The 26,573-nt window shown below is 41.6% G+C and overlaps 2 protein-coding genes and 1 long non-coding RNA gene across 6 annotated transcripts in view; 2 read left to right on the top strand and 1 right to left on the bottom strand.

Annotated features, from left to right (window-relative positions):
- Positions 1-15: 15 nt before the first annotated feature.
- ccdc51 (coiled-coil domain containing 51) lies at positions 16-4,232 on the top strand. 3 transcript variants are annotated; one of them, XM_020613577.1, is made up of 7 exons: positions 16-100; positions 921-974; positions 1,076-1,286; positions 1,427-1,564; positions 1,706-1,870; positions 2,183-2,389; positions 3,074-4,232. In XM_020613577.1, the coding sequence occupies exons 2-7, from the start codon at positions 970-972 to the stop codon at positions 3,641-3,643; spliced, it is 1,296 nt and encodes a 431-aa protein (XP_020469233.1). In that variant the 5' UTR covers positions 16-100; positions 921-969; the 3' UTR covers positions 3,644-4,232. The 3 variants fall into 3 exon arrangements, with proteins under 3 accessions (XP_020469233.1, XP_020469232.1, XP_020469234.1); XM_020613576.1 differs by having other exon boundaries at positions 35-104; XM_020613578.1 differs by lacking the exon at positions 16-100 and adding an exon at positions 222-377.
- The window catches only part of LOC109967769 (uncharacterized), a 95,073-nt gene continuing 71,939 nt past the window's right edge, over positions 3,440-26,573 (bottom strand). Inside the window, exon 4 of one of the 2 annotated variants that reach the window (XR_002275984.1) lies at positions 3,440-3,514. This is a non-coding gene — a long non-coding RNA (uncharacterized LOC109967769). Of the gene's footprint in view, positions 3,515-8,913; positions 9,737-26,573 lie in introns of those variants that run through there. The other variant, XR_002275985.1, reaches the window with a different exon arrangement.
- On the top strand, positions 7,137-21,522 carry enc1 (ectodermal-neural cortex 1). The gene is made up of 3 exons (XM_020613574.1): positions 7,137-8,902; positions 13,874-15,689; positions 18,998-21,522. Exon 2 carries the CDS (start codon positions 13,880-13,882, stop codon positions 15,653-15,655), a length of 1,776 nt encoding a protein of 591 aa, XP_020469230.1. The 5' UTR covers positions 7,137-8,902; positions 13,874-13,879; the 3' UTR covers positions 15,656-15,689; positions 18,998-21,522.

Here is a 26,573-nt window from a genome sequence, read left to right as displayed (position 1 = left end):
ACTCACCCGGCTTTCATTTGATGTTAAAAATGCTAACAATATTAGTTAGCCAAAATAAATGTAATCATTGTGACATGTATGCTTGACAGCAGCGAAGAAAGTAGGTATATTTATTTATTTACATCTTGTTACATGAGTGAAGTTATCACAGGGTTTCACACAGTTTTACCCTAATTTGTAAGCCACTATCGTGGAGCTCAAAGCTAAAGTTAGTTATTTGGGAAACAGAACAGGAATGGCTAAAAGCTAACCTTGTAGGAAAAATGGTCATTTGATGTGTCAGTATTAGCTGTGTTGTAACCTATGTAAACATAGTTTGTAAGCCAATTATCAGAGGTGGAAACGTTAAGTACATTTCCTCAAGTGTTGTACTTACTGTATGTGCAATTTTGATATGCGTGTGCTTTAATTGAGTGCTTCTCTTTTATGCTGCTTTATACTGTTACTCCACTACAACCCAGAGGAAAAATACTGTACTGTTTAATTCACTGCATTTATTTGAATTTAGCTAAAGTTGCTTTTCAGGTTACGATTTTACATTTTAAAAATTACGAGTTCATAAAATTTACGAATACACCAGTAGTATCCAGCAGTTGACACCTGACAAGGTCAGACGACAAACGTTTCGTCGAATTGCCACAGATAAGTTGTTAGCAGTTCTCAGACTTCACATCTAAACTTCTCAGATGGTTTTATTTAATTAGCAGGAAAAATACAAAAAGTAAAAAAAAAAAAAAAACTTGATTAAAGCTATTAACGAATTGCAGTGGATAGAGCCATAATTTCTAAATAAACTTTCAAATGATATAATTTGAAGGACACAACGTTTCAGAATTTCTAGATTGAAATAACTTATGCCAATAAGATGCCTTGAACCTGTGCACACTCCTAATGTAATTTTTCTTAATGGTTTATCGCAGGTGCCTGTTCCAGTGTCGGCTCTGTAGCTGCTGTGAAAGTGATGCTGTAATGAGGTACCTTTGCACAATTTAGTCCTCAGGTGAAGCCTGAGATTTATGTCTGGTTCTGGCATGAAGCTGATGATTAACTGTTAACGGTATCTTTACTACCTCAGGTACAGAGGAGCTCAGATGTGTCTGTGGGCTCATGGCTCATGCTGTCTGTCTCGATTTTCCCTACCTGGATCTTTGTCTGGCAGAATTACTCTGATCCGAACCCACACTACTCACCGTAAGCCTGTCCCCTTCCCACCCACTAACCCTGCACCTCCTGATGGAAAGGGTGGAGCTGAAGTGGTGAAGGAACGTGCTGTGGCTGCCTTACAGGTGCAGGAAATCCCTTGTCTGACTGTTTCAGACCACATGCTGATAACCACTGGATTATTACAATTTTGTAATAAAAATCGCATCATTTGATACTACAAAAGAACAAAATAGTGAAATACTGTCTTCTCTCCCTCCTCCAGTATGCAGGTGGGTTGGGGCGGCAGTGGGGTCAGAAATCAGCTCAAACGGCCACTGCCACAGTCAACTACTGGTGGGAGAGGTATGAGGAGTTTGTCGGGCTCAACGAGGTCCGCAAGGCTCAGACCAAGGTCACTGAGGTCAGCAGACAGTGACAAGTGCCTTACCTTCCAAGTTTATTTGACCCACAATAATGTAAATGCAATTTAGAAAGGAGCCCTGCCAATTTTACACATCAAAATTTGTTGACACGTCTTAGGGAGTGCATGTGTTTCTTCCAGGCTGAGGCAGCATTCATGGTGGCCAGAGGGATAGTGCGTGAGGCTCATGCCAGCCTGGAAGCCCTTCGGGGCAGGCTGAAGGAGGTCCGAGACCGGCTGGACAGAGTGTCCAGGGAGGAGGCCCACTACCTGGAGTTGGCGACGCTGGAGCACAAACTGCTGCAGGTCAGATAAGGCAAACAAAAATGCACAGTGGTTGTTTTAGAGTGTTGTTCAATTTTTACAAGATGCAGACAGTTAAAGGTCAGAAGAAAAACTGAAAAATTGATTCTGCAGAATAATATCTAGAGTTAGCCACAGTGCACACATTACTTGCCAAAAAGTGATCACAGAGTTATGATAATATAATTGGTAACGATATTTAACCCAGTCAGAGACATCCATTCCAAAACTGACCTGTTTCTGGAATAACAGATCAGTTGATTGAATTGAATTCACAGTAAACCACATGTCCATCCTGCTCTTTTATGGATGCAGGAGGAGCGTCGTCTCCGCACAGCATATGAGAATGCAGAGGGTTCAGAGAGAGAGAAGTTTGCCTTGTTTTCAGCAGCTGTCAGGGAGAGCCATGAGAAGGAGAGGGCGAGAGCTGAACGCACCAAGAACTGGTCTATCATCGGCTCAGTGCTCGGAGCCCTGATTGGAGTCATGGGATCAACACATATCAACCGTGTCCGCCTGCAGGTGAGGAGGGATGATAACAGTACTGCGGGTGACATCTGCTGCACTGAAGGGCATGGCTCAGTAGGTCAGCTTTTGGTTGAACTAAAGCAGGTTGATGTGGACTTAAGGTACTCAGTGCAACTCGCACAGAATCTTGCTCCACTAACTGGTGACTGAGGTCAGCTGTGGTCAGCTCAGGTGATGCACAGGACAACACTTCTCTGTTAAAGCTTGATAAACAAACACAGATTTACTTTTAGCACTTATTGCACCCAGTGACCAGGCTGGACTTAGAGGAGATTATGATTTATTCACTAGGATTAGTTTATTATTTTAATTAGGGTTGACTGTCATTTCATTGGTCCAACACTTTTGTCCAGGTCTAAAGATCTCAGCAGCTAATACCGTTTGGTCCACACATTCATGTTTCCCACAGGATGACTTGCTTTCACCAATTATGAAACAGTAGTAAACCATATGTCACTCCCAACCTAAACATCATGTGCCTCAGCACAGGCTGACAGAGCTTATAGCAGGGCTGTAAACTGTCTTTTCCTACAAATCACAAGCCTTAAAGTGAAGGTTTTCTATATGAAGTTGGCTTTGTTTCTTGTGCTGTACTGTATATTTTATTTGCATCATCACTCAACAATTGTGCATTGATCCTTGTTCCAGCTGACACATCTTCACTTCTCTCACCTGTAGGAGCTAAAGAGTCTACTGCTGGAGGCCCAGAAAGGCCCAGAGAGCCTGCAGGAAGCCCTCATAGTCCAGGCTGGGAACCATCGCTCCCAGCAGGATGAGCTCCGAACACTCATCGACAGCCTCAGGTTCACTCTGAGCGATGTCTTCACACAGAGGGGTGGCACTCTTCAGGACAAGGGAGGTCCAACCGCAGACTCACTCACTGTGCCTCTTTCAGCCTTAAAAGACCTCCACATCAGCCGACAAAAGACTGAGTCCCTCCTGGAGTCCCTCCCGCCACAACTGGGACAGCTGGAGCAAGGACTCGGTAGAGTTGAGAGTGGATTGTTGATGGTTAGGAGGCTGCTGAAAACCAGACCGAAGGCTGGAACACAGACTGGTCAGCTGGAGTCAGCAAAACCAGAAGGAGGAGACTGGGAATCTGAGGTGGTGGTGAGGCATCTGGAGGAGAGCCAGAGGACAGTGGGAGAACAAATCAGGGCGAATACACTTTATAATGCTGTATTTACCTACACTGCAACCGCCCTCACTATCTGTGCTGTCTACCTGCTGCTCAGAGGAACTGCTTAGACATGATACCTCTGGTCTGATTCTGTTCACATGCACTGTGTAATGCTGTCAGTCACTGGGAGTTATAATCTAAATTAATTATGTCAGAACACAACACCAGAGAAAACTAAACTTTTAGCTTTGTTCTCTGAAAGAATTGGATTCATTTTTGGAAGAGTGAACAACCAAATCAGCACCTGTGACAGTCAAAACAATTCAGTTCTGGATAGTGTTGAGATCATTTAGCTTGTTTATTTCAGTGAAACCTGATGATGCAAGTGATGGGTATGCAGTATGTGACCAAATTAGTTCAGTGAGTTTTGAACCTTGGTGACTTGATTCAGCCTTGTAATCATCAGCCCTGACAGCAAGTGGACCAGTTTAACCTCAGAGGGACCACATCTGTTCACTCCCCACATCTGGGATTCATTTCTAGCCTGTTCTGAGCTAAAGCAACTAACTACTTCAGCAGCAGATGCACTGCCAGATGTGTAAGAAGAATCAACATGTTTAGATTTGGCTCATTGTTGTCACCAGATAACTGAGATGAGAAAACTTTGTTTCACAGATCATGAAATTGTCAAACACTCATCTATTTAATAAACAATTATCATCCTCTTTCACTTAGAGGCTTGATTAAAGCTGTTGTTTGTGGGCTCATTAATCTTATTAATAATTAATCTGATTATAATCTGCCAAAATACAACTGAATGGGAGACTTCATCCATTTTAGATCATCTTTTTAATTTCCAGTAGGGAGCAGCAGTTGAACATGTGATATTACGATTCATTCATGATTTATTTTTTTTACTTCTCACATCAGGAGCATCCTGTCTCAAAGTGATGCTGAAAAACTGGTCCATGCATTTGTTACTTCCAGGCTGGACTACTGTAACTCTTTACTATCAGGATGTCCCAATAATTCCCTAAAAAGCCTCCAGTTAATCCAAAATGCTGCAGCCAGAGTACTGACAGGAACTAGCAAGAGAGATCATATCTCTCCCATATTAGCTTCTCTCCACTGGCTCCCTGTAAAATTCAGAATAGAATTCAAAATCCTTCTCCTAACATACAAAGCCCTTAATAACAAGGCTCCATTGTATCATAAAGACCTCGTAGAGCCTTATCATCCTAACAGAGCACTTCACTCTCAGAGTGCAGGTTTACTTGTGGTTCCTAGAGTCCACAGAAGCAGAATGGGAGGCAGAGCCTTTAGCTATCAAGCATCTCTCCTATGGAACCAACTCCCAGTCTCAGTTCAGGAGGCGGACACCCTCTCTACCTTTAAGATTAGACTTAAGACGTTCCTGTTTGAGCCTTCCCTTAGTTATGCTGCTATAGGCCTAGGCTGCTGGGGGTAGCTTGCCACTATTACACATTACTAACTTTGTGTCTCCTTTCTCCCGTAGTGTGTCCTCTCTCTCTCTCCCTGTACCTTTCTGCAGGTTGCCCTGGCCCTGGAGCTCTATGTCTCTGACGAGCAGTCACCGGCCACATCGACCTGATCAGTGTTTGATTGTTGTGTCTTGTTGCTTTTCTTCTTTTGTCTCTCCTCTATCCACTCACCCCAACCGGTCGAGGCAGAAGGCCGCCCACCAAGAGCCGGGGTCTGTCGGAGGTTTCTTCCGTTAACGGGAGTTTTTCCTCCCCACTGTCGCCAAGTGCTTGCTCAAGGGGGATTTGTTGGGTTTTCCCTATGTAATAATATTGATAACAGTAAGGTCTAGACCTTACTTTGTAAAGTGTCCTGAGATGACTTTTGTTGTGATTTGGCGCTATACAAATAAAATTTGATTTGATTTGATTTGATCTGCTGGTGTGCTCTGTCTCTGTTCTGTCTGTTTCTACAAAAGTCAGGACAAGATGCTATACTGTCAGAAGTATATTGCCAAAAGAATGGGAACACAGTAACATAGCATACTGTACTTAAGGATAATTTTTCAATAAGTGGAATCTTGGTGCTACAAGTAAGACAAGATAATAAAAATAGTTTAGTCCAACAAAGTGACAGTAGAGTGAGAGTAGTGTCCCAGTCATTCCAGACTCTCTGTAGGATATAGATACACATATACAGTGGCAAGAAAAAGTATGCAAACCTTTTGGAATTTCATGGTTTTCTGCATTAATTTGTCATAAAATGTGATCTGATCTTCATCTAAGTCAAGAGTATTAACAAATATCATGTGCCTAAAATAATAATAACAAAAAAAATGTGATCTTTCATGTCTTTATTGAGAACAACCATAAAAACCCCATAGTGCTAGTGGAAAAACTACCCTTGAGTTAATGACCTCAAAAAAAGCTAATTGGACTCTGTTAGCATACCTGGAGTTTTGTTAAGGAAATGAGTTTGGAGGTGTGGACTAGACCTACTTTGATAAAAAATACACTCAAACCTTTTGAGTTTGCTCCTGCAACACGGGTGCTTAAGTGGTGCAAGCGTATGTTGTTACTCAAAAAAATAGTGAGTTTAATTCGTAAACAATCTGGAAGAAAGCACAACGCGGTGCGGGCACAGAAAACAGGAAATGAGTACGGTTACTGGAGGAACAGGGAACAACAGTCCGTCAAAGGTTCCGCCAACCTAGTCCCACATTGTTTAACATACATTTATTTACTAGTGCGTTGTTTCATTTAGTTCCATTCTTCGTATTTGATCAGCTCATTTTGCATGTAAACACTTTATTTGCACAGTAACTATAGATGGGAAATAAATGTAGCGGCGTAAAAAAAGTACAATATACTTATAAGTATTGATGCAGAAAGTAGTATAAAATGGAAACACTCGATCAACTAAAAAAACTACTTGTACACAAAAATATGACTCAGCCTTTAGAACTTTGTTGATTTTTTCCTCAGTCCTGGCTGATCAACATTAGCTCCAGTGTGAAGGTGGTAACAGGCTGAGATATGAGAGACTTGGCCACCACCTAACCTGACTCCTTGGAAATGTCATAACATTTTTAATTGACATTACTTTGTAGAAACCTGTTTTCACTTTGACATTAAGTTTTGTTTTTTGTAATGTTTTTGTTCACAAAGCCAAATTATATTGACCATGATTGATTTATAAAATCAATAAAAGGGTCCAAGGGGGTCAATACTTTTTATAGGTACTGTATTTCTGTGCTGGCAGTAGCTTTTACACAGTTTGTTTGGATTTGGTTGTTTGTGTTATAACATGGAGTTAAGTGATCCCATCACTACGAGTATTATTTGGTGTGTGAATGAACAAAAGGATGATGTATTTGTTTATGCTCATTTAACACACAAGTATTTCCTTATTTGATGTAATAACACTGCTTTTTGATAACTTCTGTTTTGATTTTAAATATTTTTTGTGAACAGTTCCAGCATATTAGTTTATTTCTCTCACAACATGACAAATCACATAACACACACACCACCATAACTTTGATAATAAGAACCTGCATCAACCCAATGCATAAATAGTCATATAACAATATGAAAGAAAAAGAAATGCACATAGGATGGTAGTGTGGAAGTTTGTAATATAACATTTTGTTCACATTAGGAGACTCTACAAACTCTCCTGTCTGAGCTCTGTGCAGTATTTACATTTTCAGAATTTCTACAAAAAGGTTTATTTTGCAACGTTTATCATTATTGCACTGACATTAATTGAATTATTTTGTCTTTTCTTGCTCATAACTCCATCAGTATTTAGGCTTCACTCAGAACTACAGTATAACATCCACTAGGTGTCTCTCACGTCTTATATATGAAGCTTTTGCTGCCATGAGTTTTTCTTAACAGCTGTACAGACAATAAGGAACAGTGCGTTCAGTTATCCTCAGTATGGAGCTACAGTCATCAGGATATTGTGTCTTTGTTATAATAATTAATGGGAAATGAAACTGGCTGTGAGTAGTCCTGTGATCGCCACAAATAGAAACAAACACAACGTTGCTGTTGCAAGGGTCCACTGGGGTGTTTAGTCACAGCCAGGAGTGCCGTCAACCAGGACCACAGATATGACTCACACAAGATGCTTAGGAATAAAACTGGACTTCCTGTTCCCAGCTCCCCCAACCAAAACCACAATGTCTTTATAATCTTATAGGATTTAAAATGGTCCCTGCGGCATTCGGTGTTGGGTTTGACTCAGACTATGTGGCAATTCCTATATGCTATTGCTTTTGAAATATAAGTAGGCTATTGTTGTCCCCCAAATTGTGACTCCACATAAACAACAGTCAGTTCTTTGCTTTATGTCTTGATCATTGCTTAGTTTTGTCAAATGGAAAGTTTGGACTAGAAGTGTAACCCACGGCTCCTGTACACCAGCAGTGGGTACCTCCCATTTGTTGATTTAAAATCTACAAGAAGTTGCACAGCTTACATTGACAATAAAACACTGTACCAGAATTTTAGTGTATATTATAAAACTGATTTCAGAAAAATGCTGTGTACACAGTCAGCTATTACAGTGACATGACAGAAGTGGGCTACACACACACTTTTATCAATTTGTCATATTACCATGATGTAATCTAGACTTAACATCTACACACATGAGCTATGAGATGATGTTCACTGTCTTTCCTCAGCGACCTAAAAACTATTCAGATCATTTACTTAAAAGAGCAGCAACACGGCTCTACAACCTCATATAAATGCACATTAGATTGTTAGTTCCACTGGTTCACCTTTGGTGCAGTGCTTCACAGAGGTCTGGACACGGGACCTCAAACTGAGGAGAAGTTGACTGTGACTAAAAGCTGGTCAGACTTTAAGGATGATCTTCACTTCACCCTAAAGAGTCCACATCAAATGCTGATGTGTTTGTGTGTAGAGGAAAGGAGACTTAACTCTCCTCCACATCTTTTTTCCCCACATCCTCCCCCTCTCTCACACTCCATTTCGTGCACGAAACGACGGTCCTCCCCCTCTCATTGTAAACACACCCATTGAATTCAGCGAGAGAAGACTGGAAGCGCAAGACAGGAGCGTCACAAAGGAGCAGGGCAGCGGCGCTGGAGTATCGTCTCCAAACGTCTCGGCTCATCCTTTGCATTAAACCCCGTTTATTTTTCTGCGGGGTCGTAATACATATAGACTTATTACTTCGGGGAGTTGCAGACGACAGTGCAGTGGTGGACAGCGGCCTCATCCTGACCGAGTATCCGCCTGCATTTCGGAAATAACCGAGGAGTTCTCACACTCCCCGAGCGCAAAGCTTGCATCGTGGCTCTTTCAGAAGTGGCATGTTCGAGGGATACTGCAGGCACAATTGAACTCCTGCTTTCACCCAAAGAGGTACATTTAACAACTCACATCTCTATAGCCATTTACAGCGTATCATCTGATTGTTATATTGTAACAACCGCTGCATCCCTTTCTGATCACCTGATGATAGAAAACTCCAGGCTGTGGCAGAGAAAGCGCAGCAGAATGGACAAAAGACTTACTGAGTACATTGATTATAGTATCTCATGAAATAAGCCACAGATCTCCTCCCAGTCTTTTGCGTTTCGGGACTTCACCATCGTCTTCCTGCATACTCATGCATGCTCAAGATGTTTTAACATGTTTTAAAGGCAACACCAGGTGTGACATGCCCCCCTTGGTATTAGAATTGGATGGTTTAGTAGCAGGGCTTTGAGTTAAACAGACTTTACGTGTGTCTGTGTGTGCAGACAGACAGTGGGTCTCTATGTTAGATTTGCTCCAGATGAAGACTGATGCAGACCTGCAGATCGGCGGCTGATGGTCTGTCCTATTGTTTTGCATCTTGTTTCATATTTTCCGAGTGGAGGTGAATAGACGTGGCCCATATAAGCCTGGTGTTTACTTTTGAAACCTCTTCCTCCCATCCCTCTTCCTGAGTGTATGGTTGACTGTGAACACCTGGCAATGATTTTAAACAGACTGCAGCCAGCCAGGCCTCAGATCGAGTCCAGAGGCTGCGTGTGCACGACCTTTTTTCTTTACTGTATGCTTTGTGAGTATGGCGTGTAGCATGCACTCTCTGGCTCTGTTTTCTGTGAGGGGATGAGGATGACAGGTCTCGCAGCAATCCAGCCAAGCACACACACTCACACTGCTTGGCATCGTTCCTTCCTCTCGGGCACGTTGGTGTGAATGTTGGCACTGTAGCAGAAAACAGGATGTGAAATCCATCAGAGACTAAGGACAAGTTAGAATAATAATACTGATGGTTCATAGTTATCAGTACTAGTGGTTGGTTGTAGGGTGGAAACTATCAGTGATGTTAACAATGATTAACCTGACAGGAGTATTATTCATGCATCACTGATAAATCATTTAGTATAGAAACGTACTAAAAAGTCTCTGCTTGTTTTATGTGGCACCTGAGAAACCAAAGCATTTCCTCTCTCCCTATTTATCTGAAAAGGGAGTGAAACAATGAATCACTGATTATTTTTGTTAATGTTTCAGCTACTTGTTTTGTGCTGAAAGAATTTTTTTTTTCCTGTCTGTTTTTCTTTCACGCTTTCAGTGAATAGTCAAATACCCTTCAGGTTGTTATATAAACAGTTATGTTAAACCTTCTCGGCTACAACACGCACAGAACTATCAAAAGCAGAATTCAAGGCGGCTATATAAGGTTACAAAGCCAAAGACATAACAGCCACATTATCACAGTGAAGTCAACAGCTGAACTCTGCCGTGTAAACATTGTCATAATTCCAGTTTGCGGTGAAGATGTAGCTATAAAATCCACAAATACGACTGACCATCAATATTCTTAATTGCCAAAGGTTATCTTGACCTTTAAAAGATTTTTTGGTGGTCTAAAAAATATCCTCATAATCTTCAGTATGCTGTGAAGTTGGTGTTTATGTCAGACAGTTGTCTGGAATTTCACAGCGACTTGTTGCACTCAGCGTGTGTATATTCTCTGTTTACTGTGAACAACCAGCTTACAATAATAGATTTATATGGTTATATGGGTTGGAATAATCTGATTTCCTCAGTTTCCTGTGTTTACATGGTTTACAATAAATATCTTAACATACCTTCTGTCATAAACTGGAGGATAACATTTACAAGAATTCATGTAATAAAAAAAAATCATTCCTTCTTATTAGATTCTGTAGGAACAAGCAAATTTGTAGCAAAGGACGAATTCTCATTTAAATTACAAATACAGGATGTTCAGGACCTGCGAGGATGGTTGGTAATCCTGGCTTTATCCTTTAATACGCAAATAGAATAGGTATCTGGTTCACTGCTCTTCTCTTTGTTCAGCTGCACTTACGCTCACTGTATGTATGACTGAGCACATGCATCCATTTAAAACATGGTTAATTTTAATGCAAACCTATACAAGCAATTATACAAACAATTCCTGCCAGCAATTTTATGTTCAGGAGATGAGCCGATGCTATTACGAGTTCAAAAAGAATTTAATGCAATTTGAAATTCTTGACTCAAAGTCTTATTTGGACTAGAAACCAAAACATTTCTGAAAACAAGACCAAGTCCTGCTTTGCCATTTTCAAGATAAGACAACTCTTATCATGGCTTCAGTTCTGCCTTTAGTCATGCAGAACAGTTTATGATATTTTTAGTGATTATATTATCCTATTATCAGTATGAGCAGAAAACCATCACAATCACAACCGTTGATTTAAAAAAAAAAAATCATTTCAAGTTTCTCTTGGACTAATCAACATGTTTATCTGTCAGCTGCGGCGCCTCAGACATGGACAACAGAAGATGATATTCAGGAACATGCCAATTATTAGTCGATACAAAACCTCTCTAATTTAGTGCCTCATTTGTTAGCTCCATTTGTTAGACCAGTTATTTAAATCAACCCTCTAACAAATTCCAATTTGAAACATTGAGCTGCAGGATAAGTTGCATGTGTGTGTGTGTGTGTAGGATATGACATGCACAGGTAAGAGAGTAGGGCAGGATAGTCTCATTATAGCTGAGCCAGAGGCCAGGCGATGACAGTTTTGCCAGTGCTGAAATGTAATAAATCCTGTTCAACCAAGATTGGAGTTGGTTTAGCATTTTATCAAGGTGTGATAAAAAACATTTTCCTCTTATTATTATTATCACATATGATTTGGAAAGCTAGATAAAGTGCGACTCTGTCCAAAGGTAACAGTGGTGATTAATTTGTGAGCTTTAGAGGTGGTGGCAGGTGGGATTTGTTATCTTTAGCCACTAGCAGTTCCCCAGTGCTAAGCTAGGCTAACCAGCTGCTAAAGCTCTAGCTTCATATTTAGTGTGCATAAATGAGAACGCTATCGATCCTCTCATCTAACTCCTGGCAAGACAGCAAATAAACATGTTTCTCCCAGTGTCAGACTCTTCCTTTTAAGCCATTATTTTGGCTGACAGGCACATATCACTTGAAAACAAATGTACGGAGTTCTTTTATAGAGCAGTCTTTCTCATTCAGCTTCACAGCCTTGGCTTCCGTTTTAAAAGCTTAAGCTGGAATCCAATGCAACTGCATTATGCTAACACATGCTGCAGGCTCTTTTATCCTCAGTGACAGCAGCACTGACACTGTCAACCCGGGTGTTGGGGTTTTTCAAAGTAAAAACTCAGAGCAGTTGGTTTGGGAAGTTAGTTTAACTGGAATTTAATCATGTTCTTGGAATCTATGACAAGGAACAGCACAGTTCTGTTGAAAGCCTATAGGTGTGAGTGACACTGCTTACCAGGAAGTCTGCAGGGTTCACACTTAATATACTATTCATGAGACGGCATTATAAACATTTTGGAGCAGATGATGCAACCTGAGGAAAGTGGAAACCTCCCTCTCCTCTTTGCATTGGAGGAATCATTTAAAACACCTGGGAATGTCTGAGCTCTCTTAGTCTTGAAGCCAAAATCTTTCTTTTGAATACAAAACACTCGTCACTTGGAGGTCAGCAAAACATTTTCTCACCAACCAAAAACAATGTGGTCAAACAATGTGACCTCAGTCAGTCACAATGGACTACAGTTGTGATACGCTTTCAGTGTGGAAAAAATAGCATCAAAACATTCATAGTTCAATACACAATATCTGTGAAAGCTACGAAGATCTACAGGTCTGTAATGTCCTGGCCATATAAATGGACAGTGGAGGAGTAGATTATGCTGCAGGAGCTTTTAGAAAAAAAATCATGGGTGTTAATGGAATTCAATGGAGGTCAATCTTCTATCATAGCTAAATTATTTTCAGAGACCTACAGTCTCAGGAACAGGCTGAGAACCTAAAATATCTGGTCAAAAGATCTGTGAGCTGTCAGATTCACTAGGTCATAAAGGACTCTGAAGCTTTGAAAATAGAGTGCAGGAGGCACTTAACATGTCTAGAAATTGCATGGAAAGAAAGTGAGCTCTGATTGAGGACAGTGAGGATGGGAGCTGTGACTCTCTGGAAGGGGAGTGGAGTAAATTCTGTGCATTGCTCAGAGGCTTAAAAGAGTCCTGCTGTCTCTTTCACTCCTCTTTTCTTAAAGATCTCCACAAAGGGACATTTACTTGCAAAGCATGGTGTCTCTAAAAGAAGAGGATTAGATCTGCTTGGAGCTGAAAGTTGAAGTTTCTGTTGTCTGCAGGAAAAAACACTTCATGTCTATTTGACATCCTAACTCCCATACGTATGCTGTTTTGCAACTTGTAATCACGAGTCTCTTGCTAAATGTCTTTCTGTCTCATGGGAATGACTGCAATAGTCTCTCCAAAAACTGCACCTCACTGATCATATTATGGGCATTAGGGCTGAAGAGTGTAATATTTCAGCACTGACATCACAGTGAGGATTTAATTTAATTTTAGTTAAAATTAGACATGATTAAAAATGATGAAAATTGCTACATGCACTGTCTGAGGCTACTGGAAAATGAATAGAAATATATTAAAAAGATGTAGAAAAAAAAACTACTCTTTCTTGCCATTTGGAACCACAGACAACAGGGGTGCACACGTCTGTTGAATATCCAGTGAGAATACATATCCTTTTGTTGTATACATGATATACATGATATTGTCTATTGTGCACATATGTTGCTGGGCTAATCAGTGGCAAAAGAATGACTTGAAAGATGGATAGTGGATGTTGAGATTGAATGTGGCTGTTTGTTAGACTGCCTTGAGTTTGAGTGACATCAAGAATACCTCTCCGGAATGTCTTAGCGTTAAGAGGGTAGCAACTGTGAACAAAGAGTTTTAACGGTGCAGGCTGAAAAAAAAAATCAACTTAAAACATGAATTGCATTCAAAAGAGATTTTTTTTCATCTTTATTCTTTCAGGATTCAATGAAAATGTCCGTGTGCGTCCATGAGAACCGAAAATCACGAGCCAGTACTGGCTCTATGAACATCTACCTGTTCCACAAGTCCTCTTATGCTGACAGTGTCCTGATGCACCTCAACTCGCTACGGCAGCAAAGGCTTTTCACAGATGTCCTACTTCACGCTGGTAGCCGCTCCTTCCCCTGCCATCGTGCTGTGCTGGCTGCCTGCAGTCGCTATTTCGAGGCCATGTTCAGTGGTGGGCTGAGGGAGAGCCAGGCCAGTGAGGTCGACTTCCATGACTCCATCCACCCAGAGGTTTTAGAGCTCCTGCTGGATTATGCCTACTCCTCACGTGTGGTCATCAACGAGGAAAATGCAGAGTCATTACTGGAGGCTGGCGACATGTTGGAGTTTCAGGACATTCGAGATGCCTGCGCCGAATTCCTGGAGAGGAACCTTCACCCATCTAATTGTCTTGGCATGTTGCTGCTGTCCGACGCCCACCAGTGTACCAAGCTGTCAGAGCTCTCCTGGGGCATGTGCCTCAGCAACTTCCCTGCTATTTGCAAGACTGACGACTTCCTCCAACTGCCCAAAGATATGGTGGTGCAGCTTTTGTCACATGAGGAGCTTGAGACAGAAGATGAGAAACTGGTTTATGAAGCTGCCCTTAACTGGATCAACTATGACTTGGAAAGGAGGCACTGCCACCTTCCAGAGCTCCTGCGAACAGTCCGCCTGGCTCTACTGCCTGCCATCTTTCTGATGGAGAATGTCTCGACAGAAGAGCTGATCAATGCCCAGGCCAAGAGCAAGGAGCTGGTGGATGAAGCTATCCGCTGTAAGCTGAAGATCCTGCAGAATGATGGTGTTGTTAACAGCCCATGTGCTCGACCAAGAAAAACCAGTCATGCCCTTTTTCTTCTGGGAGGGCAAACCTTCATGTGTGACAAGTTGTACCTGGTAGATCAGAAGGCCAAAGAGATCATCCCCAAGGCTGATATCCCCAGCCCCAGGAAGGAATTTAGCGCCTGCGCCATCGGGTGTAAGGTGTACATCACTGGAGGGAGAGGCTCAGAGAACGGTGTGTCCAAAGATGTGTGGGTCTATGACACCATCCATGAGGAATGGTCCAAAGCAGCTCCCATGCTCATCGCCAGGTTTGGCCACGGCTCTACAGAGCTGAAACACTGCCTCTATGTGGTAGGAGGTCACACCGCAGCAACTGGCTGCCTCCCAGCTTCTCCATCAGTGTCACTCAAACAGGTGGAGCAGTTTGACCCAGTGGCAAACAAGTGGACCATGGTGGCTCCTTTGAGAGAAGGTGTGAGCAATGCAGCAGTGGTCAGTGTCAAGCTCAAGCTGTTTGCCTTTGGAGGAACCAGTGTCACCCATGACAAGCTGCCCAAGGTGCAGTGCTACGATCCACAGGAGAATCGATGGACTGTGCCCGCATCCTGCCCACAGCCATGGCGCTACACTGCTGCTGCTGTGCTGGGAAACCAGATCTTTGTAATGGGTGGGGATACAGAGTTCTCAGCATGCTCAGCTTATAAGTTCAGCAGTGAGAATTATCAGTGGACAAAAGTGGGCGATGTGACAGCCAAGCGGATGAGCTGCCAGGCTGTAGCATCTGGTAACAAACTCTATGTGGTGGGTGGATACTTTGGCACACAGCGGTGTAAAACTCTGGACTGCTATGACCCCACACTGGATGCTTGGAACAGCATCACTACTGTGCCATACTCGCTCATTCCCACTGCTTTTGTCAGCACCTGGAAACATCTGCCTGCTTGAGCCCCAGACCCCCAGTATACATCTTTTCCATGAGGTAAGTTAAACTTTTCTTTGTTTGTCTAAAAAAGGGAAATACACCAATTTGACGCATCAAAGTGTGTTTATGGGTCTTTAGCCCTTTGTTTGGGGCAAATTTCAAAAAGTAAAACTGTGGATGTATGTCTAAAAAAGGGAAATACACCAATTTCACGCATCAAAGTGTGTTTATGGGTTTTTAGCCCTTTGTTTGGGGCTAAAGACTACAAATTTTAAAAAGTAAAACTGTGGATGTGGAGCTGGAAAGAAGTGAACCTTCCAGATGAATCTCTGATTAAACTATTTGTGGTTTAGTGGCATTGTAGGTAAAGTAGACTTGATTTTGACAGGAAGAAGGCTGCATGGGACCGGGATGGTTCTGCTGCATCAATATTGGTCAGCTTCTAAAAATTGTCTATCATGAGTTGCACAGATGCGCCGTATCAAACCATCGGTAAAACAGTGATATTTAGTTGCTTTTTTTTATATATTTTTATTCATTTATTTGTTTCCATATGAATTGGAATCCGATCAATATAAGATTTTTTAAGCAGACACCCAATACTATTATTTCACTATGAATTAATGTACAACAAGAAGAATCTAAACATGAATCAAGAAAAATAATGGTAAATGAATAGCTAACACACATGCTGCCTACTGACAATCTGTGATACCTAATATTGTGTTTTCAGGATAAGAGAGATACTGAGAGAATAAACAGATTCTCCTCAGTAGAAGAGACGAGGAAGATTGAAAGATTTAGACAGGGGGATGGCGAACCAGGGGGGAATTGATAGGGGCTTGTGTGCGTTAGTTAAGTGAGTTATGTAGCTGTGGGGATGGGTGGAAGGACAGAGAGGGTAATTGAAAGAGAATGGGATACTTCTATTGCTCCTGTGGGGGAAATCTCTCCAAGAGGGAAAAGGGGGTCTGTCAATTAGACAAGTCACACACCAGCAGGCAGCAACACCCTGGCGAGGCTAATCCACGCTCAGCCACCTTCCTTTGATGAGGTTATGATCTTTACGCTGGGTGAGATGGAGGCAGCTGGCGACTCACACAGTGTCAAAAACCGTTCATCATCAGTGTGAAATAAAGGTGACTAATAGTGGCAGCAGGTAAAAAGAGAAGGGAGAGTTGCAGGGCTAGACAGCGGCAGCCCTCTCGGCCTAGCCCCCTGAGACACACATCATTCCTCATAGTGTTGGTCTCACTCTGAAAATTGACCGTTGAACTTGACGGTCTCCATCTATGTCTTCTTGGCCTCATTCTAACACTGTTCCCCTGCTCTGATGATAAACAGCCCAGACGTAGGTGAAGCATGGCTAGTCAGCTGGCAAACCTGATCTTTCAGTGTCCCGTAGGCCGTGAGGTCACAATCATATCACATCGCATCACACAAACCGTGCACCCTACCACTGATACCCACACACATATCCATGCAGGCAGTCCTTTTGTTTTGGGGAATTTGCCAGGCTGGCGTCCTGACAAGAAGGAGAAATGGAGTCTCTCTCTCGCTGTCCAGCACAGCATGGTCTCCCATTTGATAATGCCAGGAAGCAGCTCAAGGCAGCTTCACTGCTGCAAACCTGTGATGTTCCTCCTCCCTACAGAATGAAATATTTTTCAAGACTTATTATTCCTTTCTTTTTCACTGACTCATCTCTAAAAGGAGAGACTTTACTGAAGGTCTGGACTATATCTAAACTAGTACAACATAGTGCTCAGTGAAGGATATAATCCTGCCACTTACTAAATACAGAATTAGTTCTTTGTGTGCCTGCCAATCATGGCAGCTGACGGACTGCTGAACGTTGTGAAAAGAAAAAATGTGGAGGAATAGCAAAGAAGGTTTAGGAATGAAAGGGAAGATGTTAGACCTCACAAAAGGAGGTTGTAGCTGTGAGCGAAAAGAAGTTCTCTCACTTTTTCCCAGGGAAACTATTCTAACTTGTCTCAGAAGACTCCTTTATAGGTGTTTTCCTCGCAAACCTTTAGAATGGACAAACAGTAATGACAGAATCAAATAAAAATATTATTTGGATGGACTTCCTCAGGAATTTCAGCTAGTAATTTCAAATACTTAAAACTGATAACCACACAATATAAGTGCATTATTCACTTCACCCAGCTAGAAAACTCAAATTCATCTTTAAGGCCAAGCTCCATAAGAACATAACACCATACTCATGTATCGCCTGACGTTTGCCAGATAATCCAAGGATAAGAACTTGAAATAAATGAATTTAGCACCACAACAATAAATAGACATGACAGTGGCATCAATCTTCTCATCCAGCTCTTGGCAAGAAATAAGATGTTTATCCTAAGATGTAAAACTATTCCATCAAATGAATGCTAAGATTAAAAAAAATGGAATCTAGTGCTTACACGTTTTTTGGAAAAGAGACAACCACTGTAAACTGAGGCTTCACCAGCAACAAGACATTTCTCACCTGGCTAAAGTGATACTGGGTAGAAGTGGCTTCCAGGATTTATTTAGTCACATGTACAGTATGTTCTCCAGCACCGACAGCACCTCCAACCAGAGATACTGCAGCTGATATTATTACTTTCACAGCAGAGGCATAGAAGGCTGACAGGCCTGTAACCATCTATGCCAGATAAGTCCATATTAAGTAAAAGCTCCAAAAATGGAAAGGTCAGAATGAAATTCTAAGAGTAAAACACACTCAGATATGAAAAGTGTAATAGGCTGTGGGAGAGATAAGAAGCTGGACCAAGGCCAGACTGTACTGAGAAAACAGAGTAGGTGGATTTATCAAATCTATTAGTCTAGCAGGAGATATGGAGTGGGCACATTAATAATACCTGTAAAATGTGATGTAATATAGTGGCCCAGTATGAGGTGTCCTTTAATTTCTGTGGTGTTATTGAAACTGCAGTTTGTAATTTACCAATGTATATATCATAGAAAGTTTTTAAAAAAATGCAATCCAATACATTCATTCATTCATTCATTTTCTACCGCTTAGTCCCTGAACGGGGTCACGGGTGGGGCCGGAGCCAATCCCGGCCGGCAATCGGGCGAAGGCGGGGTACACCCTGGACAGGTCGCCAATCCATCGCAGGGCTAACACATAGACGAACAAAAGAGTTCAATTGATTGATTACAATGGAATGTATTAATAATCAGCCATCCTCTGTACCCCCCCCCCACACACACACACACCTTTTAGACTTTTTTTGTATTTGAATTAATTGAATAAGTTTTAAAAATCACCTTTAAACTGTTAAGCAGTTTGTTTGACATCTTCATACATCTTATCATCTGTTTAACATGTTATTCTTTCTCTTTCTCAGATTTCCCTGTTTTGCATCGTCTACTGGACTCCAACTGTGAAGAAGCAAGCACACATTCTCTTCCTCTGAAAGAGACACTGAGCAGTGATGTACAGACACCCGCCTTCATTTTGATGTTGCAAAGAAGCAGAAGACACATACGGCTGGACATTTTACTGGAATGATGCCATTTCGAGTTTCTGAGGAGGAAGCAGAGACACACAGCACAGTAGCTCACTCAAACCAAACAAAACTGCTGCTTGTTGAGGTACGACCTCCAACCCTGTGTACATGAGACACACCAGGCTTCCACCATGCCATACGAGGACTGCAAACATATCACACAACCTGCATTTTCCTTATTTAGTCAGGACAGGCTTGTGAAGATCTGTATTGATGTTTTTTCACATGATAAAAAAAGAAGAAAAAAGTTCTCCTTTCAAGGAGACAGCAATGCATAGCATGATGGATGTTCTATTTACATTGAGGGAGGGAGAATGTAATGATTGGTGTGCTAAAAAACAGCAAAGCAACTTAGTTCGACTGAAAACAGCTGATTTTTTTAAAAGGCACAATGAAGGAGCAAATCTCCCCCTTCTGCTTTCTGCTAAGCTCTTTTGTTTGGCCCCATTTATCTTTTTCTAACCGGTCTAACACAGAAACAAACCTTTGAGTGTTCCTCCTATGAAGGCTTTGGCAGGTTGCTGTCAGTGCAAACCACAAGGTGTTGATGAGTAACACCAGCTGAGGTTGAGGGGGACGGAGGGCATGCCTACGTGGCCACAGGGGTCAAGGTGCCTCAGGGTCACCACCTTACGTGTTTTCTGTTTTGCAGCTACAGATTAACGCCTGCTGAGTGTTGGTTAATGGCGCACAGGGGCAATGTTTGGATTTAGCGCTTCAGAAAAAATGCTGTCACATTCAGCCGTACACTTAATGCTGTAAAAGACCAGCTGTGCTTCTTTTATTCTGATTAAGCAGCAGCTCGCTTGGTGAGTCATAGCTAAAGTCTTTTTAGAGCATGTCCACTCATAGTGATTCAGTAAAACTGGCATGAACTCCTCTCTGTGGTCACAGAAATCTTGTCACCTTAACCTAAACTGAGAATTAGTCAGTGTCTTTTTAAACTTGCTGCAATGTAGTCTTAATTTATATGACAATGATTACTCAGTTATGTTAATATGTTAAATCCTATTTATTTCTTCTCTGCCTGCATTCATATGCAAATGTATGTTTTGGGTTACGTCATGCATGCCAGGCCAGGTGTTGTGTTTAATCTGGTCTCAGTAGGACTGCATTTTATACAGTTCTTCTAAAAAAGACAGAGGAGAACCTTTCCCAGGGTTTTCAGTTGTCAGAGTATGGATGAAGAGGAAAAAGGGCTCAGGTTACTGATGACATGAAGCATTTTAGGCCACTGTGTCGACACCCAAAAAGGAAGCTTGAATGGGGTGAAAAGAATGAAATATTCATTTTAGATTCTCTGTAAGATCCAACCAGGCTCCAGACACACCTCAAATCAACCTGTTATCAACAAAACATGAAGTTATGAACCATAAAACAGATAAGCTGGTGGAATGGGGCAGTGTGTGACCAGCCACTATCAGCGATGTCACAGGGTGACCCTGACATGCTTAAGAATGCGACTGTCTTTGCAGCTGTCCTTGGGACAGCTGGAGGACTTCACATGTGCTAACTTGGCTCCTCATGGTGTTAACCCACAGTCCACTTCAACATTAGGTGAAAAAGAGTTAAATCCAGGAAGCTGTGCACTGATAAGGGCAGACACCGCAGTGCTTTTTATCATAGTGTCATTGATGCACATTAAAAAAAAAACACTGCAAGTTCCTAAAGACCAAAAAGAGAGAATGTCTTAATCACTAGCATTTTAAATACTTGGTAACTCTAATCTGTGTTTTTGTCTGTATGTCTTGTCTAGGTAACCTGAACATTGACATTTTACAATTGAATATTAATGGCCTCGTTGAATTTCAATGTAAGAGGAAATGTTTTGGTGGAATATGTATGTATTTTCTTAAAAAGTTCTTCCGTGCGCATTCATGAATCAGATCAAATCTGCATGCTCAGCTCCTGGAGCCACCCAGAAGTTCATCCTTTTATTGGCCATTTCAGGACTTCTGTGGAGACCCTTGTGGCTCCATAAGCTTGACCTCCTCCAACCACTGAGCACAGAGCCTCTGGCCTCACCAATCAGATAAGAGTGTTTCTTCCCCATAGAACACAAGTCTCCCCTGGCAACAGCAAGTAATGAATGCCCCTTCAATTTGCACCTAATTGCTGAGTGGCATTTCCCATTTCTACTCTTGGCCTCCTCTTATTTTCTCTTGCATCTGGAAATTCAGCTGGCGCAGAGTGGGGCACCGTGTACTGCTTCTCATAATGATGTAAATTAGACAGAAAACACTGTCAGTGTGCATCAGTTTCATTTTATGTAATGTAAGAGTTTTCATTTCTGTTTTTATGGCATTATTTTGTACATGTGATTTTTTCACAATGTGAAATTCATGGCTAATAAACATAAAGAGTTTTTTCCTCTTGACTGTAAAGCATTGCTTCATTGTTTTTAGCATGGTGATAAACTATCTGCCTGCATGTATTAATATAATAGTGCAGATTTAGAAGAGAAATCAGCTTCAGCCCAGCACAGTGTTTTTTCATTACTGCATGTTTCACATATTTAGGCAGCTTTGGAGTAAATACAGCAGCCAAAGTATCCTGGGGCATTTAAGGCAGTATATCATGTGTACAGCTTTTGTTCTGTGGAGAAGGGACTGAAATCATCTTATCTATGCCTCTGGCTTCTAAGCTTCCTGCACAAGAACAGCAAAACACAGTCAGATACTTTCCCTTTCTCTGCCAAGTCACCTTGGCAACAGCAACCTTTATCTGCAAACTGTGGGGGCTGGGGGAGAACATGAAATCTTAAAAAGCACTTCTCTCTATTCTCCTGCTCCCTCCCTCCCTGGCCTGCCTCCCCTCTCACTTCCTACGCCCCTTCTCACACTTATCATCAGTAAAATGCATTGCAGAGGGCTTCACCAGTGGTGGAGCCCGCCTACATTTGACATTCCCTTGTTTGTAACAAGTCTAACATCCCATTAGTGAGTGGCTGCAGAGTGCACACTGCCACTGTCGCTATGTTCCTCCAGCTCTGAGAGGAGTCCAGTTCTCCTCACTGTTTACATTCTTCACCCTAACACGACTCCTGACCAGTGACATGTGGTTGAGAAACACTGGTTTTACTGGATCCTGACCCTCATGCATTCACAAATAAAATACAGCAGTACACTGGGGGGAAAACAGGGGGTAGGGGGTGCCATAGGAAATAAACAAGCATTTGTCTGCCACATACTTTATGTGTTGAGATGTTGAAATATTCTTATCTCCACTATTTCAAGATCACTTTTTTTTCCAGCACTCCATGACTGAGAACCATGACAGGAAAAAAAACAAAAACATCTGACATTTAATGTGAAATGTGGGAGCTCGGTGGTCCCTCAGTGGCCCTGTGTGATCCAACAACCCCCTCTCATTAATCAAGACAGGAAGTTGAATTTCCTGTCAGCCAGGAAGTAGGTCCCCCAAGCCCCCCTCCACCCCCTCCCAGTGCATACCAGTGATGGCTCAACCCTTCAACACTGCGAATCCTTTGGGTCCTGTTAGCTTATGCAGAGCTTGGCTTAGCAGACTAAAGTCTAGTATTTTGTGTGGGCAGTCTGCATGTGTGGTCGAGTGTGATAAAAGCAATGTACCTACATGTCACCGTCGCTTGGCAACACAGGCATAACCCACAACTCACTCATGCAAGTGCGTACACACACATACACAAGCACATTTACACATACAGAAAGAGATATTTTCCAATACAATTAATTGCCTATAAGATGCACGTCAGTGTCAGCAGATGTCTCATCAACAATTGATCATCCAGAAGAAAAATATGTATAACAAAGAATATAAAAATCTTAGAGTAAGTGTGATGTCATTCATACTGTCAACATATGCTATGAAAAAGACGACAATGTGTTAGTGAATCATTCAGTACTTCATGACTCTCGAGCCCCAAGGTTCCTACTGAAGATACAAATCTTTAAAAGCAGGTAACAAATAGAAGGATGCGTGTGCGTGGGATTGAGTTGAAATAAACTCTGTTGTGGGTGTTGAGGGTCACCCGGTGCAGTCATGTGGCTCACTGGTGTGTTTTTAATAGTCTCTCTGGCAATGAAGAAGAAGCTGCATCAGACTTTTGATACTGTGGCTACTGGGAGGGAAAAGAAGCACAATCACAAATTTGGAGAATAAAGCTGTGAATTTTCATAAGTAAAGTTATAAAACAGTTGCAAACTTTACACAATTTTCTTGTAAAATAACTTCAGTCTCTGCAACATTTGGCTCATAATATTTGGACTTTATCTCAGGACTCTTCCAAATATTTCTTCTCTAAAATCTTCCTTCCAACATTGCATCTCAGATTTGTTTTTCTTCATCAGTGGCCTTAACACACTGTACTTACAGAGTACACAGAAAACGCTTGCTAGCTGGGCCAATAATCTTTGGTTTTGGTTTTTAGACAGGATTTGTTGACTATAAGTAAAATACAGAATACTGTTTGTTTTCTAAAAATATATAAAAAGGTGCATAATGTGAAAATGCATGGTCAGACTTCTTAGCAACTTGTCCAAAGCTATGAAAACATGACATATTTTGTCATAAGGTTACATATAATTACGATCATACGGATCAGAAATCCAAACATTTCCCTGACGATTTCAGAGGATTTCATCAGTTGTGGAGGCGCAGGTAGGTGAAAAGTGAAAAGGTCTGGTGAGCTCTTGTGCTAAAAAAACCCATAGCATGCAGGGTGGAGCTAGTTTAAACCATTCCAGACACACACACACACACACACACACAGACGCTGTGATCATTTCAGGGTTGTTTTCAAAATAAGAGATCCATTCAGTGGGCTGTGCTCGCTCTGACCTCCGAGTTACATCAGCATTGAGGCAGGAAGCCGAACACCAATCTGTCCCACGGAAGAGGCCTGTGTCAGGGGCCACTGTGTTGCTCTCAGACATCCTTAAATGGAATTTATAGCAAATATTTTCTTATAGCAAAGTTAACTTTTTTGCTTTAAGCTTCAAGCTGTGAATTCCATGAAAACTACCAGAGCAAACATCTGAATACCAGCTTTACTTTATAGATGTCATGCTACAGATTTTGAATGAATAAGAAATGGTTTCACATAAAGTTTTGAAATGTTAAGGTGTTTTACATTTGTTACAGTTTATTGCTGTTATGTGTGCTGAAAGAAGGTTTACTGTCCTTTCAAAAGCCCAACAAATGACCCTACTTATCTGGTCCATAAGGCAGTGGGCTGCTAAAGATTGTGCCACATGAGATTTTGAAAAGCCAAGTCCAGTGCAGAGGGATGTCTGACTGCAGAGCTGTTTTCTGGCTTTGGAAGGTGGAATTTCTACTGTTTCTTACTGCCTCAAATTTATTTATATCATTATCTCTTAATCCTGTAAAGTTTTTTTCTTCTTTTGGGGAGGGGGTTCATTTGTCCATGACTAACTCATCTTCATTAGGCCTGTGTTTATCCTCCGCAGCATGCCCTCTTCTTCGTGCATTATCTCGAGAAGGCTGAATGAAAATGAATGAGAAGTAATTAAGTCTGGGGAGGTCTGCTCTGATGCACAATGGCTCCTTTCTTCTTTCCCCATGCCTTTGTTCTTCACTTGTGTCACTACTTTAGCCTCCTCCTTAGATAGTTCAGCTGACCCCATCTTTAACGCTTCTGTAGCTATCCCAGGAATGATACCCTGCTGATTGGGCTGGTTTGTGGTCACAAGCTAATTTACTGCTTGAACATCACCTGAAGTGATTTCCCACCAGATGAAGACATTATAATTAATGCAGCACTGGGGAGCAACAAATACGTGACTGACCTTGACCACTTGCTTCTTGCTTTTGAACTTTTTAAGGCTTATATTTAAAGGAACAGTTCAACATTCTAAAAAAATCGCTAAGACTCGTGTCTATAAGATAAATATGAAGCTACCACTAACCATGTATGAATTGGTGAGCTTTAGAGGTGCTGGTAGTTGTCTCTTAATTTCTTTTATTCTGTTATTTTGTGTGTTTGTTGTGTGGTTTGGGGGGGGTGGGGGGTAGAGCCAGACTAGCTAGCCAACTGACTGCCAAACAAGCAAGAGAGTGGTATCAATCTTCTCATCTAAACAACTGTTTTCTAAAAATATTGTTTATATACAACTAAATTTCACCAGCAAATGTTTTTTTAATCAAATTTCAGTGATTAACATAACGAGCCAGTCACAAAATACTGGTATGGACCATAAACACAAAATGCTCTCTGGCCGCATATTTCATTTGTTTTCTACAGCGTCCACTTAAAGCGATTACAGCAGTACAAGCTGTTTTAAATTTGTTTAGCCTTTCTAAACACTTGGTCTTGGTTTCACTGACTGAGTTTCAAGACTATGAGTTGCCATGTGGATGCAGTGTGAGGCTGCACAAGGACGGCAGTGCTGCGATAAATGCCATGGTTGGCACGTTAACATGCTGATGTTAAGCCAGTATGAAGTTTATTATGTTTGCTAATTTAGTTGACCAAGTTAGGCCAAGTTCACACAGACTTTCACCCTGTATGAAAAAACAACTTTTCTTATTAATCTAAATGGGGGAAGTGAGTCACACAGCTGGGACAGGCACCATGGGGCGCTCCACTAAAGTAACGCAGCATAGTGTAGGAAGAAGAAGATGGGTCTGGTTCAAACTTTTTGTGTTGCAAGTAACGCAGCATAGTGTAGGAAGAAGATGGATCTGGTTCAAACTTTTTGTGTTGCGATTTCCTGTTTATACCTTTCTCTTATAATATCATCTACACTAGACCAATACTGTCTTTCCTCCATCTCACCCATTTTACTCTTTGCTTCCCACCCTAATTTGAATTTCGTGCATCATAATAGTGATGGCAGCCAAGCCATTCACTGTGAGGGGGGCTACTGGCGCTATAGAGGAAAAGTTAGGAGACCAGCAAGGCCAGCATGCTCCATCCTTTGGGGAGCATGAATACCTTCATAAAATTTCATGGTGATTAAGTAGCTGTTGAGTTTTTTCAGTCTCAACCAAAGCGGTGGACTGACTGACAGATAGGTTGTTATGCTGCTTGTGTGGCTAAAATGTTAACAATGACTTGAAGCGCGAGACACACACTTCACTGCATTAACCAAGACTACAGTATTTCCTAACCTTAACCTACAGTTAAGTGTTTTTGTTGCTTAAATGTAACCACATGCAAAAGTCAAGACACAAACCTCAGTCTCCACTGTCAAAGTATACCCCAACCACCTCTCTACAGCTTTTGTGCATATCCAACACCACATGAACCTTGGCTGCAAACATAATCCAGGCAGAAACTGTTTCACGCCACAATATAATTGGGAAAATTTGTATTATAAAACCAGAATTTCTAAGAGACAAGGTTGGCAAGAATGTGTGTAAAAATAACCCACAATGTCAAACTATTCCTTTAACTTCTCAGCATGGTATACAT

Source organism: Monopterus albus, unplaced genomic scaffold (assembly GCF_001952655.1).
Source record: "Monopterus albus unplaced genomic scaffold, M_albus_1.0 scaffold135.1, whole genome shotgun sequence".
NCBI lineage: Eukaryota > Metazoa > Chordata > Actinopteri > Synbranchiformes > Synbranchidae > Monopterus > Monopterus albus.
This window is presented reverse-complemented; position numbering and strand designations above follow the sequence as displayed.

What these genes read in the sequence shown, in the direction of transcription:
- ccdc51 (XM_020613576.1), top strand. Translation starts at nt 79, where the DNA reads ATGCTTGACAGCAGCGAAGAAAGTAG. An exon ending in GAAAGTGATGCTGTAATGAG is followed by an intron (nt 975 to 1,075) that starts GTACCTTTGCAC and finishes TTACTACCTCAG; the next exon opens with GTACAGAGGAGCTCAGATGT. An exon ending in GTGCTGTGGCTGCCTTACAG is followed by an intron (nt 1,287 to 1,426) that starts GTGCAGGAAATC and finishes TCCCTCCTCCAG; the next exon opens with TATGCAGGTGGGTTGGGGCG.
- enc1 (XM_020613574.1), top strand. Translation starts at nt 13,880, where the DNA reads ATGAAAATGTCCGTGTGCGTCCATGAGAACCGAAAATCACGAGCCAGT.